Source organism: Crassostrea angulata, chromosome 10 (genome assembly GCF_025612915.1).
Source record: "Crassostrea angulata isolate pt1a10 chromosome 10, ASM2561291v2, whole genome shotgun sequence".
Taxonomy (NCBI): Eukaryota; Metazoa; Mollusca; class Bivalvia; order Ostreida; family Ostreidae; genus Magallana; species Magallana angulata.
Window position 1 is genome coordinate 32,060,226 of NC_069120.1, and position 19,582 is coordinate 32,079,807.

The following is a 19,582-nucleotide window of genomic DNA, read 5'->3' on the forward strand; positions in this document are numbered from 1 at the left end:
GATATATTTTTGTTACATTGGACATCAACTTCCTGTTAAATGACAACTTTGTTTATTTTTATCAAATGATTAATCAGCAACTATTTATTGCAGATGCTTGAAATTTTAACTTACTATTTGTTTAGGCATGCCATATAGTGGGATATATTTTTGTTCCTATTAGATGCCAACTTCCTGTGAAATGTCGACTTTGCTGATTTTGCATATTCACATCAGAGCAGGGGTATCACTAGTGAGCATTGGCTCACAGATATCTTGTTTTTTCTCTAACAAGAACGCTTTTCCTCAAAATGTTCAGTTGAAAAAGAGTAGTAATGCAAACATTTTTAGTTCATCGGAGTCACTCATGGTCATTATCATTTGTGACAGTGAGACCGGTTCGAATACCAGCACCAGATAGCTTAGTTGGTAGAGCACCTGACTAGAGATTTAGGGAACCTGAGTTCGAATCCCAGTCTGGTTCCTCATTATTTCTCCCATCCCTTTACATTTGGGGCTGTGACCAACCCCTTAAACTGACAGGTTAACTCCCGCCAGGGGAAGAGCCTGGGGTGATCTTCAAGGGTGAAGATCATTAAAAGGGTACCTGCAGCCCAGCCGATATGAAACTTATGTCATAGAATTTATTTGCTAGAATTTAATGCAAAAAACCGCATCAAAATCGACACAAAAGTAACGGAGTTACGCCGCTTCAAAGTTGCTATTTTTAAATGCTTTGAGAAATCTAATCCAGAGAAAATAGAATTAGCCGATAACAAGGCTTCAACGGAAGGGGGGAAATTTTCTTACAAAGCTATACAAAATAAATTGGATTTTACAGCTAAAATGATTGGTATAGGTCTGATGTTTTGACATATCTAGTTATTTTAGTTAAGTATTGTAGATTTAGAATTCATATCCATAATCATTTTGGTACAGTCAGTTTTCTTTTTAAAGGATTTTAAAATTTGCTATTCTCATCTTCTCGTTTTTACCAATAAATACTATATCTTAAAACGCTTGCATGGGCAGATTTATGTTCATTATTCATTTTGTGATTACATAATACCCTTCACACACGACTAATCTGAGACAATGACATAGGTAAACAGGTAAACTAACGAAGCTATACTGCTCCAGACACATGTGTATCTGAGGTATGTATACACATGGTACACGAGTCTGGTGAACAAAGAGGGGGTTTCACAACTCTAGGCTGGTTGATTTGTGTATAATTAGCACAGTTCATCTCGCGCCAAATTGGTTTAATTGATTAAAAAATCATTCATATGCGATGGCAGTAACATTTTCAGGATGTTTTTACACAAAAATCTCTATATTATCAAAAATTGACAGATGCTGCAGGTTCCCTTAAAGGGGGGAGGAATATGACGGTCAGACAGGTTCGAATACCGGCGTCAGATAGCTCAGTTGGTAGAGCACCTGATTAGAGATTCAGGGACTGGGTTTGAATCCTGGTCTGTCATTATTTCTCCCATCCCGTTACACATGTTTTAGATTATTTTTACTCTGGAATGAAGCTTTATTAAATGTGTATATGAGATTCCTTGACAGGTCTATGTATGGGCTTTGGTGACCACTAAGGCCTGTTGGCCTCTTCTTTTTTAAAAATGTAGAAACAGCTAGATTACAGAACTGTTGTTCAGATGTCAATGAGTGATGTGGCCCATTGACCTTTTGTGTAATTTAAAATGATATGCTATATTTTGTATTATTCTACATATATGATAATTATTCCCTCGGGTAACTTGTTGTGCAGGGGATTAGCATCGCTGCTGTGCATGTGTGGGTATGTATATGTGTCCCATGCGCGGATCCAGAAATTTTTTCCAGGGGGGGTCCGAAGGATAATTGTGTTTGCCGGGGGGGGTCCGAGGCATATTTTCGCGATAATTTTACTATGTAAATTTAATAAATTTTCATTTTCCAGGGGGGGTCGGGACCCCCCCGACCCCCCCTCTAGATCCGCGCATGTGTCCATTTCAAACTTTTTAGCAAGATTCATGGAAAACCCTTGGATGCATGTTTATTAAACTTCATAAACATGATTAAAATACAACACTCTATTCATTTTCCAGAAATTCTGTTAAATATTTATTAACATATTATTAAATTTACAACACTTAAAACAGAAATTTTATGTACGACTTGACAATAGACATTTCTGGTTTATGAAAGTAAACATTTCACAACTGATATTTTGTGGAATATAAAGGTAAGAAACAAACACTTTAAAGAAATGGGGAGTTAGATGGATGTCCAAAGTGAAAAATTGAAGCAAGCAGAATTTCATCCCAATGTAATCAAAACAAGCAGCCGTCTGAGCCATATTTCCCAAATTGCTAAGAGAAGAACATGTTTATTATTCAGAAGAGACGTTGACAAATATTGTCAACATTATTAACCAGGAATTCATTTTATGGTAATCATTGCACTGTAAAAAAGTTACTTTTTAAAAAATTTTGACATGTTAACTGTTATCTCAAATTTTCCCATAGAGCAGATCTGCTAGATCTTAGCTAGGTTTCATCTTCAATATGAAACTTAAAAGTTTTAAAAATGTGCTTACACTAATTGTCAAAATGTGTAATGTATGTCCTTGAATAAAGACAATAAAACTATATCATTTAAGTTTTAAATATTTTTGGTGTTTTTTCGCGAGCAATGGGAAGAATTGTACAACCAGGTAAATGTACCCATCACAATATTTCATTTCGCAGGGGGATGCTCTGCTTTGCGGTGCCCTTGATTATATATTGTTCACTATCTTTTCTCACTATGCATTATTGTATCTGAAATTTCTATATACAGGTTTTAAAACTTTATGCTTGGGAACCATCATTTGAAGAACAAATTCTGGATATTAGAAAAAAAGAACTTAAAGTACTGAGAACAATGGCTTTCCTAAATGCCTTTGTCTCATTTACTTGGACAACAGCACCATTCTTAGTAAGTACTGTATACAGTACCTGGCCCCGCCATCACCAACTTTCCTCAATCAAGTCTGAGTATTGACCTCAAAGGACTATATATGATATGGGCCTAAAATGGCCCCCTAAAATGAACATCGTCATTTTACTGTAATTCTTTGATTTTTTAGTTCAGATATATATGTGTGATGTGTTTAAATAATATTCATTTTGATTCAAGTGCCCAAGTTTCTTTTTTTGGTAACCAAAGGAATTATTGAAACATTGCAAAACCGTTCTACTTTTATCCATATAATAAGGTGTTGTCCAATAATTTAAGCTATCATAGATGTCAATAAACCTTCATTATATTGTCATGTTTTATATTATAGAAGAAATCAATTAAGAAACCGAAACTATCAAAATGTGATTTTTTTTATTCTTTATCAACCTAAATCTGTAGCGACAATCAAAACTTGTCATCACTATCGTTGTTCTTATCATATTCATACTATGAAACTTGACAACTGTTGGTATGATTACAAAGACACTTAAGACAATTATAGGAAAAATGAAATGGGTGAACAGATTTAGCATTTTCTCAAATTAAACTTTGGTTTTATATTAAAATTAGTTATCACTTCAACAAATAGTTATCACTTCTAAAAATAGCTGAACTGTCATGTCACAAGTCATATAGAATACTTTTTCCCAATTGTAAAAGATAAACATGGCAGGCCCGGCCCTGTATATCTGAAACAACAGGGAACTTGTACTCCAAATATTACATACTGCAAAATCAAAAAATATCTGGATACCGGTAAGCAATATTGAATGAATTCCATCTAAAGAACATGTGACCTAACATTGATTGAACTAGTTCCAAAAAGAATGTATTAAATTTTTCTGAAATTTGAAAATTATTTGACAGCAATATTTACCAAGGACAAGAAAACTGTTTTACAGTTAACAGTATTTGTCATTATTATAAATATATATATAGATGTAACATAAATCAATTTACCTGCTAATTTGTTTTTTTGTGCTTGTTTTGTAGGTTTCATTGGTTACATTTGCTGTATTTCTTTTGTCAAACACTAGAAATATTTTGGATGCAGAGAAAGCATTTGTTTCCTTATCACTATTTAATATACTGCGGTTCCCAATGTCTATGCTTCCACAAGTTATTTCTAACATTGTACAGGTATTTGAATTTAAATATTTGCTTTTAGATATATTAATGCATTTAGTGAGGAAATAAGAATTAAAATTACATTCAGATCAAATTTGACAAAATATAGTATTGAAACGAAAGTCTGGTCTGATAAGTGGTAAAAAAAGACTTTTAATGGCAACAAATTATTATTGGTCCAGCATTGTTTTTTAAATCATAGTTAAAGTGTGGTGAGTCTGAAAAAAATATGCTGGCCTTCATGAAAATGGCATTAAGTAGGTCAAAATGGCAATTTAAAATTGAGGACAACCAAACTTTAACGTCTCTTCATTAATGACAAACAATAATCGTTTTCAAGTTTAAAAATATTTTTTATAAGTAAAACCTAACTTATACTTTGTAAGATGATCTTTCAGTTGAATTACACTTTGTAACCACTGAGGAATTGTCTGATAAAGGCTTTTATACATATTCATGATCTTATCTTGAAAAACATAGTTTCCAGTCGGAAAATGACAAGCAAAAACCGGCCACAAATTGTCATCTAGTATCTGCTGTTATTTATTAGGGCTCGATCCCTCTGCGGCACCCTGTAGTGATCAGTCCGTTCGTCTGTCTGTCTTTCCATCCGAGATCTCTTGTCTGGAGCATATCTTACCTCCCCTTGGCCCAATCTGGCTCATACTTCACCCACAGAGTGCCTTTGAGTAAAGGGTTTGCAGTGATCTTGAACCATGTCTCTTGGTCAAAGCTGAAGGTCTGCAGCACTGTGAAGGTTTATTTTGTGGTCGCGCAGACCAGAAAGTACGGGAAATGTTAACTAGGACATCATACAAAACAACAAGTTGTCAAAAATGCTAATAAATAGAGTAATTTCAAATTGTTATGGTTACAAAAACATTCAGCTATATTAAAAATATGTGCAATTTTGTAGTCAAATTAGTCTAACAACGATAAATATAAATAACTGACTGTTCGCGGTGGACTTGTCGATGTGACGTCATACTGGAAATTTTGACACATATTTTGTGTAGAGAGAGGTGGATCAATCAATTTTTTAAAATGGAAAAATGCATTTAATAAATGAACAGAGCATGATCTTAAAACAATTATTATACCATTAAATCCTATCTATTATGCTTGTTTTAATTCAACATGTAATTATTTTTTTAGAGCGGGTATTTCCGTATTTTTCCGACGATTGATTAGTCGTTATTTTTATTCTCTGAAGCAGAGCACCCGACTTTTTGTCTTGATGATTGTCTTGTCTAAGGCTTGAGGTCAGAAAATTGTTAAAAATAGTATTAAAAATCTTGGTTTTTATCATCTCGAGTTGGCTGTGCGATTGAAAATTACGTTGTTTCATCTTTGATAAGTATCATTTTCACTCATCTGTTAACACTAGAATACACAATAATAACAGTTATTTCAAAATGGTACATTATCACTAGTGGGAAGAAAACATTGCGCAGTAAAATTGAAACCAAACTTGAATGGAAAAAATTATTGCAGTAGGTCCTTGGAATGTTCTAAGTTTTATTATTTTATTAGTAAAAAGTTGTTAGTGGAAAGTATAAATAAGAAATATTTTATTGTCAATTTCAATCTTGAAATATGTAATCGACAAATATCAATACTATTGTTTATACAGTAGGCTGACACAGGTTGTGCTAATCTTGCCCTAAGGCTGAGATCTATCATCTATACGGCAATTTCACTTCCTGTGTATATATAAAGAGTACCGTTATAAGAGTGATTATAGTTCATTTATTAATTATTGTACAATTCTTTGATTATTGTTAGATAAAATTTTTAGGAAACGTATGTATGTCTTATATCGTCATTTTCAAGTCGTTCAAATGATCGATTATTTCCAACAGTGTCTATGTAAAACAGTAGCGTGTAACTGCATTACTGGGATACAAAGTAAACAAGTTTCATCAAATGATAGTAATTGCTAAGCTTTCTGCACTTGAGATACCCCTTTGATGTCTGACACGACAGGTGCATGCCTCTGACACCGGAAATTGTTAAACAAACATTGACCACGCGCCGAGTCAACAGGTGGCTGGTTACATAATGGCTAATACACTTGCGATGGTCAGAGTATATAGTTATTTTAATACATGAGAATAAAATATTTCTGACAAAGTAAGTTTAGTTTTGCATAACACGCAATATCGGGAATTGTTTACAATGCAAGCGACTTTGTAGATGTTGCTGGTATTTGAAAATATGATGCATAAGTATGAAGTGTAATTGTTTAGATGTTAATCATTAATAATAATTGGTAGCAATATCGGGGACATCATGGCATCATACACTGATAATGTTACTGCAGTTTTATACGCCATTTTGAAGTGATAAGGTCAACGATCATCTGAATCGACGTATCATAGGATTTTGTTAAAATTTTGGTTAAAAATGAGCAATTCGACTATTCGTCCGCATTGACGATTCGTTGGGAAAATACGGTATTTCTATTCTAGTGTGTTTAATGTACAAGTTCGATGTGTTTGACATCGGGAAGCCTATCTAAATCCACAATTCTACAAGGGCATACACTTAACAGATCATTACAATATTTTGGATCTTACAGACCCTGAAACATACTACTACACCAAAAAAGCATGCGACTTTCGTGCGAGAAACGTTTCGTGTAAACCGTTTAGCGTTTCGTGTAAACCATTTAGCGTTTCATGTGAATCGTTTCGTGTAAACCGTTTAGCGTTTCGGGCAAAGCGTGCAGCGTTTCGGGCAAAGCATGTTAATCGTTTCGGGCAAAGGGTGCGAGAACCGTGTGAAACGTTTATCAGATTTTATTCGGAACTCTCTGAAAATTTAATTGTTTCAAAATAGCGCTCGTGTTAAACATTACTTTAAACTGATTGGCAAAACTCCTTTGAGATATTCTCGTGAAAAAAATCTATAAGAAATAATATACTTATCTTTTTACAAAATTGAATTAATTTTTAACAAACAAAAGAAAAGTACGCGTATTGAAAGAAGACTAGTTACAGAGACTATTCGGCTGTGTACAACCAGTACACATACATGTAACCTCGGACATCGGGTAAGACCTGCACCTGGCTGAACCTGTCAATCAAACTCTGTGTATTCGTTTTCATTAGATGGTCACGCGTCTCTTTTTTTGTCAATAGCCAATAGAAATTTAATGACTTCAAGGTAATCAGAATCAGTATTTGATGATGCACACAATTTCAATGATAGATTATTTAACATTAATTTGAACAAAATTAAATGTAAACATAGAAAATATACTGTTCATTTCTATGAAATGCAGGAAGTAAATTCTTTTGAATCCCGATTAAAAATATTTCTAAAAGTTATTATTTTAATTATTTAAACACTGATAACGGAAAACAATAAGTAATTAACACACTGAAATTTTCCTAAAATGTACACATGCAATTAATTATTAAGGGAATCTATATGCATGGTACTTAATTCAAATAGATTATGATAGATATATTGTACGCTGTTATGCGGGGCTGGTTATGTATACGAATATTGATTTTTCTCTGTGATATTATGTACAGAACATTTATTTACCCGAATGATTCGACATAAACAGAATTAGTCGGTTGTTTTATAGCATTTTTCTAACTTATGTGACTAATTATATTTTACATAACTTTCAAAATTATCAATGTAAATAATTACAGGTTTATTTACAGTAAGTATTTTTACATCGTATTCTCTGAAACCAATAAAAATATTAATGTGAGAAGAAAAAACAAATCCCGCCGAATACTGAAAAACCAAATTATCAATGTAAATCATTTAAATCACAGGTTTATTTACAGTTAGTATTTTAACATCGTATTCTCTGAAACCAATAAAAATATCAATGTGCGAAGAAAAAACAAATCCCGCCGAATACTGAAAAACCAAATTATCAATGTAAATCATGTAAATCACAGGTTTATTTACAGTTAGTATTTTAACATCGTATTCTCTGAAACCAATAAAAATATCAATGTGCGAAGAAAAAACAAATCCCCTCGAATACTGAAAAACCGATTTCAGTTTGTAATCATACGGATTTTATTTTTGGTATTGAATATTGTGTTACAGTAACTTTTTTCTCTGAAATTTTTATTATTTACGGCACTGATAAGAATCATGGATATTTCTTTTGAGCAATAAATATATTTATAGAAGTAATACATGTATTTTTGGCTAATTCTGTGACTAAATAATTTTTTGCTTTGAATATAAGTAACAAATTAAATTTATCCATCAATTCAATACTTATGTACATATATGTTTCTAATATCAATATTTCTATTAGTTCGTGTTTTCTTAAAATTAATTCTTACTAACAGAGTCAGGGTAAAAATCCGAGAGGACCCGAATTGATCAGGATAAAAGCGTGTCCAAAGCGAGCAAATCGTTTCATGCGAGAATCGTTTCGTGTAAACCGTTCAGCATTTTGTGTAAATCGTTTAGCGTTTCGGGCAAAGCGTGCAGCGTTTCGTGTAAATCGTTTCGTGTGAACCGTTTAGCGAGCGTGCAGCGAGCGTGTGGTGTTGTAGAACGTTTCAGGGTCTGTAATAAAGGAAATGACTATAGAATGAATTAATAAATACGTAAAATATTAAGCAAAAGTCATATAAATTCTAACCGGAGCTCATTTCTTTGATATCTATTCTTATAAAAGATGAACTCTATGCAAAGCAGCAGCACTTTTCAGAATCTACCTGAGAGGAGTAGAATTTAATCATCATTTAAATTTTTAATTCAAATAAGGGTATGCCCTTGTAATATTGAAATTGGTTAATGACCTCCAAATTATCAACACATATCACATGACTGACTGTCAATTCAGGGGACCACACCTAGTGTCGTACAAAGTAGCATTTACTATACTGTTTCATTTAAGGTCAGACGACACGTTCCTCGAGCATTTGTTTTTGTATCTCCTCATTATAAAGAGTTCCAGTAAACTTATTATTATTTAAAATCGACTTTAGTTTTATTTAAATTTATATATATAGATATATGCCTAGATGGCCATGTGGTTAGAGCAGTGGCCGCTCCCTGCTAGGAGCGCAGGTTTCATAGGTCGTGAGTTCAAGTCCTGGCCCCATTGAAGCTCCAATATTGGGGAATTCTCTGTGCTTTATATATTTTTTATTTTTATATCAGCAATTCAAGTGTATTTTCAAAAAGATTATATAGTAGATTGCATATAACTAAAATTTTGCAGAAATGCTTGGTAAGGTATCCTGATTTTTTGCAAGAAATCTTGTTAAAGTAGTAGTAAATCAATAACAAATTCCTGGGAAAAGTATATAAAATTGAGGAACGTGTCGTCTGACCTTAATATCACATTAATATCATGATATTTACATTTTCCAGTGTCTTTGCCTGTGATAACACTACATATCGATTTTGTACTATATAACCCATAACTTCAAATGACGCCAAATGGAGGCGCCTGCGGGGTTTGCTTATTTATATTAAAAATTTAATTGTACGATGGCTTAAAATTATATAAATATAAGTAATAAGGATTCATTCTTTGAGTATTATGAGGTGATAATTTTGGTTAGGGCGTGATCAAATCCATTTGATCACGCCCTAACCAAAATTATCACGTCATAATACTCAAAGAATGATTCCTTATTCCTTAAATAATATAACTTTATATGAATATTTTGTAATAATAGATGCATCGTTTAAATCTGCTGATATTTTCATAGTCAGTCTTAACAGTGCTGGGTCATAGCAGAATGTATGAAAAATACTTGTCCTGAGCATATCTTCTTTCCCCTTTGTCCAAACTGGCTCAAACTTCATATACAGAGTGTTATGGACAAAGGATGTGCAGTGACCTTGAATGAAGTTTGTAGGTCAAGGGTCAAGGTCATATTCATGCAAACATTCTTATAAATGAATGGCAACTTAAAGAATCAAACTTCTTTGTCAGACCAATATGTAGTGGTGTGTAACTGCATCAAGTGTAGCATATGCTACACTTGATGCAGTTACACACCACTACATATATATACGATGTGTTGAAAAAATATATGCAATAATAGATTACATCAATTGTCTGAATTTATTATTAATTCTAGCAATCTATCCATTATTCAAATTGTATTGTGTCTACATTTTCTTGCCTTTTTTTCTTTTTTTTCTATAAAGTAGTTTAATGAACTGCTTCTTCATAGTATATATAATGGATCCCATAATGTCTAGCAGGACTAATTATGACCTCTTTAGACACCCTTTACTGTTAACCTGGGATTTGTGTGCGTTCAGGTGGAAAGTGATTTCCTGAGTTTGTGTCTTATATAAACAATGGAATTTGGGACAGGTGTTTTTTAGCTAACCTGAACCGAAGGTTCAAGTGAGCTTTTCTGATCACCTGTTGTCCGTCGTCCGTCTGTCGATTTTTTTTGTGAAATGCAGATATGTAAGTTTTCTCAAATTTGAGAAAAAACTCAAATATATGAAAGATTTGACTTGAGTTTTTAGCTTACCTGAGCTGAAAGCTCAAGTGATCTATTCTGATCACATTTTGTCTGTCGTCCGTCTGTCCGTAAACTTTTCACATTTTCAACATCTTCTCAAGAACTACTGGGCCAATTTCAACCATACTTGGCACAAATCATCCGTAGGCTAAGGGGATTCAAAGTTGTGAAAATTAAGGGCCGCACCCGTTTTCAAGGGGAGATAATTAGAAATTAATGAAAAATTTCGAGAAATTTTCAAAAATCTTGTTCTCAAGAACCATAAAGCCAGGAAAGCTGAAACTTGTGTGGAAGCATCCTCAGGTAGTGTAGATTCAAAGTTGTGAAATTCATGAACCCCGGGGGTAGGGTGGGGCCACAATGGGGGGTCAAAGTTTTACATAGGAAAATATAGAGTAAATCTTTAAAAATCTTCTTCTCGGAAACTAATCAGCCAGGAAAGCTGAAACTTGTGTGGAGGCATCCTCAGGTAGTGTAGATTCAAAGTTGTGAAAATCATGACCCCCGAGGGTAGGGTGGGGCCACAATGGGGGCTCGAAGCTTTACATAGGAATATATAGAGTAAATTTTTAAAAATCTTCTCAGAAACAGCCAGATGATTCTTTATAATTGTTAATACTTTGGCTCCAGGACAATTCTTCAGCCTCACAAGAAGGTTCAGAGTTTGATGTAGCTTTATATCCCATAAATAAACAATTATTAAAGATCTTTTTGAGAACTGCAATACTCATCATGTGATATGACTATATAATCATCCTGTTAGAAAAGGGACTAATGATTATAAACATAAGAATATCCAGTGGGAAAAATGGATTTTATTTATACAGGATCTACATGTATTATTGTACATTGTCCAGATTGTTTGTATTATGACTCCCTTAAGCTGATTTTATCATACCTATTGTTCCTCAGGTGAGCGATGTGGCCCATGGACCTCTTGTTTTTGTGAAATTGGAGCCAGAGTAAGTAGTCGAGGAAGAAAATGTACCTAAATGCTCTCATATATTTTGATCGCTTTATGAATTGGAGGGAAGGGGAGGGCAAAATGAAAACAAAGGGAATTGGAAGTTAACAGTGTAAAAAGTTAGGTTTTATATCTTGCATAGGATCTTCTTATTTTTGGTAAAAATGGTACAATGTCAAAAATTAAGTGTATGCAAAAATAAGTGTAAAATTCGGACACTTTACTGTATTTATTTTTGGGAGATGATTTTTAATCAGCTCTCCCTATGCAGTTACTGTGGCGAACCGGAAGAGAAACAGTGTTTGGACCGAGAAATACAAAAGACCTGAATGACCTGAAACTTAAGGTAGCTAAACACAGTTTCATATAAAATCCAGGGGGGTTTTCTATTGGAAAAAGCATGATGGATAGGGATTTTCCAGCTATTTTTATTTGGTATACTTGAAAAGAAATTTAAATTCTCAATTGCATAATTTAAAGGTTTATCTTTTGAATACATGAAAAAAGTATGTAGAAAACTTAAAAAAATTAATTTTGTGAGACTCAAAAACAAAGGGAGGTAACTCCAAAAACATCCGGATTTTACACGTGCAGAGTTTTATGAATTTTTTAGCAGGTAATATAGCTCTATAAAAAGCTGGCGAATGTACCATGAAAATACCGTAAAACAATGCTTAAGGACTTGCTCCTGAAAATGCACAGAAATTAAATGGCTGATTTATTTGCATTCTGCTGTTAGGGGGAGCCTAAAATGCATGGGTGTACTGCATTTAGAGGCATCCTTTTGTCTATTTTCCTCTTGTTTTGAGTGCCAAAAAATTCTAGCATTAAGTTAGATGTTATTAATTTTAAATACCAGTATTTTAAAAATTCACAATTTTATTTTTCTATTGATACATAGATATATATAAAACATGTTTTTACAATTTAATTTTTATACCGGTCAGTTTTGCTCACCCCTCATCTAAGAACGTCCTTATAGCGTTACAAATAAAACTTTGTTTTGCACCCTTATATAAATGATATACTTTTATGTTTTGCGTCAAATAAAATGACTTTGTGTGTGTGATTATTATATTTCCATATGAAATGCGGTAGAAAAATATCATGAAATGACATCCATATGAAATGTTTACGCAAAAATATGAAAGACTTGATTTTTAATCAACACTCCAGTGCAATTACTCTGGCAAACCGGAAGTGAAACAGTGTTTAGACCAGGACATAAGAACATCTGTAGAAAATTATGAAAATCTAATACATGATCGAAAACATGATCTATTTTACACATTGATTGTCCCATTATTTTGGCTCTGACTTCATAAAGTTTATTTTTTAATTCTAGTGTTGCTCAGGTGAAAGATGTGGCCCATGGGCCTTTTTTTTTTCTCAATCATAATCTTGCATAGGTGTGCTCAAAGTGTGAATGTGAATAGATTTGATCGAGTCGTGTGTTCAAGGCTTTGTTATTCATGAGGTCAAGACAGGTTGAAATTCGAAAACAATATACCTTTACCATAGAGACAAACATACAAGATTTTGTACTTTTTAAATAAAAAACATGAGCACACAACTGTTTTGATTTCTTTCCACGATTAATTGAAATGTTTTCATTAACCGAGTTTTTGACAACTTGAAACATTAATGCGCTTACATTGATGTAAACAGCATATTCCTGCTATTAATTGAGACATTGCCTAATTACAGTGGCAAGAAAAAAGATGAAAGGAAAGTGAAAGATGAAATTTAAATTTAAAAACCTCAATGTTTGAATAAAATGATGAGACAGTAATATGTAGGAAACCTTTAATTCCTATGCAAATTAAAGTGGGCCAATTTTTGACGCTCAGAGGATTTATTCTTTTAAAGTTTGGCTGTGCACCATTATAAATCCTGAAAAATCATGCTTGACCAATTAAAAATTATCTGCCATTAAAACATATTTCTTTTCAACCCTTTTAGAAATCAGACCTAGATTAATGAATAATTGTTAATGTTGAAAATTATAAAATGTAACAGTAACTTGAAGAAAATACCAGTTTGAATGTTGAAATCTTGTATTCATTTTTAGACCTCGGTATCTCTGAATCGTCTGCAGAAGTTTTTGAACAGTTGGGAACTGGATGAAGGTGCAGTAATTAAAGAAGAAAATGGCAGTAAGTTATTAAACTCTTACTGGTAAAACTTGGCTTGGGGGGGGGTCTTTATTCTGGTTTGTCAGTCATTCTGTCCAAACTTTGTTTATCAGACTATTTAGGTCACCTGAGTGACTCAGGAGACCTATTGCAATTGTTTTCATCTGCCTTTGTGCATTGTCCATCATTTAACATTTGGACATTTTCAACACCTTCTCAGAAACTTCTAGGGTTTTCTTGACCAAATTTAGTGTCCAGCATTTTGTAGTTTGACAGGCGAGGGAGATAAACTAAATGCATTTGTTCTCAAGTCCTCATCCTAAATTGTGAAATTCACTGCCCATTGGGCAGATGCTCAGGCTTTTTGTTTGGGTAGGTAAGGGGACAAAGACAAATATGGCCATATGTAGTAAGCATGTATGTTTTTAGGTCACTTAGTCACTCAGGTAACCTATTGGTGTTGGTTGTGTATTGTGGGTTAAAATTTTTACATTAGACTATGGTACATCAGGTGACCGTCAAGGCCTATTGGCTTTCAACTTGTTTGTTATGGTTTGGCAAATTGATTTCAAACTCTTGTGTTGCTTCATAATGATGCCCCACAGAAAGAGTTTTACTTTTGATACTCTTAATCAAAAGATATGTGTGTAATATTCATATGAAATATGGCTCTTATTTACGCTTGGGTTAGATCAGTATTTCTATAAGGTGAGAAAAGAGAAGACAGGTGTTTAACATTAACTCTTTTCCCCCTGATGCCACCATATGACGCATTTGTCATTTCCCTATAAGGTTTTCTTAGCTTCCCCCTGAATTTTTAACCGGGTTTTCCAACGGAAAAATACGGTTATTAAAATGGTGAAAATGGCGGGCGGGCGGCTGCCAAAAGGGTACCCTCATTGTACGGATAACTCCTCCTACAGTTTTCAAGATAGGAAGTTGTTCTTTTGCAGATCAATTGAACATATATCAGAGGTGTGCATATTGCAAGGATTTTGATTTCTGATAATTTATCGAAAAAATACCAGGTTTTGAACTTAGTCATTTTTTGGCAAAATTTTGCATATAGGGTACCCTCATTGTACGGATAACTCCTCCTACAGTTCTCAAGATAGGAAGTTGTTCTTTTGCAGATCAATTGTACATATATCAGAGTTGTGCATATTGCTAGGATTTTGATTTCTGATAATTTATGAAAAAAATACCAGATTTTGAACTTAGTCATTTTTGGGGAAAATATTGCATATAGGGTACCCTCATTGTACGGATAACTCCTCCTTCAGTTTTCAAGTTAGGAAATTGTTCTTTTGCAGATCAATTGTACATATATCAGAGGTGTGCATATTGCTAGGATTTTGATTTCTGATAATTTATGAAAAAAATACCAGGTTTTGAACTTCGTCATTTTATAGCAAAATATTGCATATAGGGTACCCTCATTGTACGGATAACTATTCCTACAGTTTTGAAGATAGGAGGTTGTTCTTTTGCAGATCAATTGTACATATATCAGAGGTGTGCATATTGCTAGGATTTTGATTTCTGATAATTTATGAAAAAAATACCAGATTTTGAACTTAGTCATTTTTGGGGAAAATATTGCATATAGGGTACCCTCATTGTACGGATAACTCCTCCTACAGTTCTCAAGATAGGAAGTTGTTCTTTTGCAGATCAATTGTACATATATCAGAAGATTGCATATTTCTAGGATTTTGATTTCTGATAATTTATGAAAAAAATACTAGATTTTGTACTTAGTCATTTTTTGGTTAAATATTGCATATAGGGTACCCTCATTGTACGGATAACTCCTCCTACAGTTTTCAAGATAGAAAGTTTTTCTTTTGCAGATCAATTGTACATATATCAGAGGTGTGCATATTGCTAGGATTTTGATTTCTGATAATTTATGAAAAAAATACTAGCTTTTGAACTTGGTCATTTTTTTTGCAAAATGTTGCATATAGGGTACTCCATTTCACTGGATACGTGTTGACATGGATTATGGATACAGTTCACATAAAAGAAAACCCGGTTTGCTGTCACATTGACAGCTTTTCTCTTGTTTTTCACTGTTTGAGTGGTCTTGTTTTACCCTAGTTATTGACAAGAATTATTGTCAAACCATACCATATGATATACCACTGTGATCGGGAAAGATTGAACTTTAACATTATAACTTTAGAGTACACAAATAAATTAACAGAAATTAATTAGGTGAGTTTATTCAGGTAATTTTACCTGTACGTTAAAAGAAATTACTGTAAACATAAAAATTAATGAATGAAATTTTAACATATGATCAACTTTTGTTCAAAAATATTTTTTCATGTTTTGAATAATGTGTTTCTTGTTTTATTTTGCGAATTGAGACCAATACACAACAATCAAGATTTAATCAAAAGTATAGAAATTCATCCCTAGAGTAATATTTTATCAAACTATCATGGTTCATGTATCACTGCAATCAGAATTTTTCTAAGTTTTGCATTTATTATTATTTTTTATATAACTTATATCAGATACCAGATACCGGTATTAAAGGTACAGAAATTCAGGTAAAAATCCCTGTACACTATTGTATCTATTGTCTGCACAGTTACATGTATAAAGCAATACTTATTTCAAAATAGTTATTGTAATTCAGTCAAAACATTAAACTATTCAAAGGGGGATTTCAAAACATTTAGTTCAGACCCAGGTATGAGCTAATAATTTACCGACTTCGACAAGTTTCGTTTTTTGGCACCCCCCCCCCCCCCCTTCGCCGATGTATAGCATATACAGATCCACAGTTAATGTGTTGAATTTAAGTTAGATTATGCCCAGGCTGACCCAATGCACATGTGCCGATGTTTGGAGGCCGCCATTGTTGTTGTCATGCAGGTGTCGTGAATTAGCCCTAATTCACTGCTAATCAACCAAATTCTTGTCATAAACTTCAAAGGAAGTGGATTGGTCATGTTTATTTCCACTTGGGGGTAATTTTAAACACACAGAATCATCTAGAATATCTAAACCAATCTCTGTCATGATCGTCCGATGCCGCCATTTTTTAAAAACTTCACAGGTGTGTGTATCACGTGATATCTGTCAAACCATTGCATAACCTGACTGTGTATAATCGTCTGTGTAAGGTAGACACTATTAGGTGTTATTTGCCACTAAATTTTGCTTCAGACAAGTAAAATAAACAAAGAAAATTGGGGTTCTATACGGACGCGTCATAAGTCGTCATTAGGGAAATGACCAATGCGTCATATCGTGGCATAAGGGGGTAAAGGGTAAAATGCTTCAGGGGGAATAGAGTTAAGATCCCTCTGTACCATTTCATTTAACACAGTAATTGTTTGACTTTTGTTACCTTATATCATGAAGTTTTAAAGATCTCTCATAATTATAATCGGGTAAGTGCTACACCTGCTTGGACCTAAATGAACCCAAGGGACGCACAGATGATAAAGAAAATAATTTCAAACAACTCGTTTTTTTACTCGCCTGAGCTGAAAGCTCACTGATCACTTTTTATCCATCTTTCTGTCCATCTGTTCATCAACTGTACATTTCAGACTTCTTCTCCAGATCCACTGGGCCATTTTCAACCAAACTTGATACAGTAAAACTCGCTTAGTACGAACACGGATATAGCGAATTATCGGATAAGGCTAAGTTTTTTTAAGTTCCCGGTAAAATTCTTATAAAATCGTTGCAAAATTGTACGGTTATAACGAATTCGGATATTATATATTTACGGATATAGCGAACTGATTTTGAGTCCCGTAGAGGTGAATAATAACATAATCTAACACTTTTATAGTGAATTTCTTGACGAATTAAATAATTGCACTATCGTTAACAGAATAGTTTGAATAACTTTATTTTCATATAAATTTTTGCGGATATAACGAATTACGGATATAACGAAGTAAATCAATTGGTCCCTAGCACTTCACTATAACTGAGTTTTACTGTACAAATTATAATAGGATGAAGGGGATTCAAGTCTTTAAAATGAAGGGCCATGCCCTGTTTCAAGGAAAGATAATTATGAATGATTGAATATTTGTTGGTACATTTTAAAAATCTTCTCAAAAACTGTTGAACCAGAAAAGCTGAAACTTGTATGGAAGCATCCTCAGGTAGTGTAAATTCAAGCTCTTTCAAATCATGATTCCCCAGGGTGTGGGATGGGGCCATAATGGGGAGGTTGAATTTTTACATAGGAATATAAATAGAAAAATCTTAAACCTTCTTCTATAAAACCAACAAAGCGGTAACTTGTGTGGTAGCATCCACAGGCAGTATTCAGTTTTGTTTAAATCATGATCTTTGGGGTTAGGGTTGGGCCACAATGGATGGGTGGGGTGTCAAATTTTTACATAGGCAAATACTAAAAACAAATCGGCCACAAAAGCTGTCACTTGTGTGGAATCATCTTTAGGTAGGGTTGATTCAAGTTTGTTCAAATCATGAACCCCAGGGGTAGGATGGGGCCACATTGGGGGTCAAATTTTTACAAAAGAATATATAATAGAGAAAAATTGTCAATCACTCTTCTTAAACCCATTTGCCTAGAAAAGCTGTAACTTTAATGAAAGCATACACAAATTATTTAGATTCAAGTTCATCAAAATTGTGAACTTTGGGGGTAGGGTGGAGCCACATTGGGATTAGGGATCCAGATTTTACATAAATAATAAAAAAAAAAATTATTATTCTTGAAAACCCAAATGTCAAGAGGGGGGGGGGGGGGGGGGAGGTCAAAATTCGTACATAGGAATAAATAGAGAAAAATCTTTGAAAATCTTCATCTCAAAAAGCAGTCAGCCAAATAAGCTTTAACTTAATTATTTGGAAGCATGCAATCCTAAGGTCGGGTAAATTAAGTATGTCTTTGCTGGTATAGTGGGGTTACATTTTGGGTCGAATTTTACGTAACAGAAATGTTTAAATTATTTTCAAAAACTTATGATTTAATGGTATATTATATGGTATTTCTTATATGGAAGAATTGATTTTCAGTTGCTTAGACTGTGTCCCCATCAAAGGTGCTTGAGAACAGGGTCGACTACCCTCCTCCCCCTTCATCCCCCATCCCCAAGTATCTAGACCCCTTGGACAATATGATTTTTTTTCAAAATGTTTATTTTAAGTAATTTTATGCAATGATTGTATACATTAGATTATAAATATGTCATAAAAGGAAAAAATGAGAAAAGTCCCAGGGGTCTAGATACTTGGGGGTGGGGGGGATGGAGGGGCGGTGGTCGGTCCTGTCCTCTAGCACCTGTGGTCCCCACGACAATTCCCTAGGCCATTTTTTAATTGGTTGTTTTTTTTTTATAATAGTGGGAAAAAATGAAAACTCCATTAACCTTTTTTGAATACCGCCAACTGAATTTATAGTCAATCATTTTTTTTTTAAAAATCCGGAATTGTCCGTTCGTTGTTTTAATGTTACATATTGAGGTTAACTGGTTTATGGTATTAGCCAAGTTCATGCTTGAAAGAAGTATTATCTCAGATTATATATGTTCACCAACCGTGAGTCTAAATTTATGTTGCTGTTGGTTGCTTTTTATAATGTAGATTCATCTTCAAGCAGTGCGCTAAAGTTTGTATTGTAATCCTACTATCTTTGGCCATTTTCACAGACTTTCTAGCATTCTACTGTACATATAAACACATATGCCTACAGTATGCACCATGTTATGTGATGGATTGGATCGTGTGAATAAGTTACAATACTGAATAATGAAAAGTTCTTAACACTGTAATTCTCTGATGCTGAGAATTGGATTTGTGTCCCTGCAAACATTAGGAAAGTAGTACATGTAATGAAAAAACTATACTTGGAGAACAGAACGTCCCTTAGTAGGAACGCTGAAATTCGG

At 33.7% G+C, this 19,582-nt stretch overlaps 1 protein-coding gene across 6 annotated transcripts in view; it reads left to right on the forward strand.

Annotated features, from left to right (window-relative positions):
- Positions 1-19,582, forward strand: part of LOC128168234 (multidrug resistance-associated protein 1-like) — a 404,229-nt gene that overhangs the window by 211,434 nt on the left and 173,213 nt on the right. For all 6 annotated transcript variants that reach the window (XM_052834423.1, XM_052834426.1, XM_052834422.1 and 3 more), the window contains 3 exons: positions 2,812-2,949; positions 3,967-4,113; positions 13,622-13,706. In XM_052834423.1, coding sequence (XP_052690383.1) covers positions 2,812-2,949; positions 3,967-4,113; positions 13,622-13,706 — 370 coding nt within the window. The remainder of the gene's footprint in view (positions 1-2,811; positions 2,950-3,966; positions 4,114-13,621; positions 13,707-19,582) is intronic.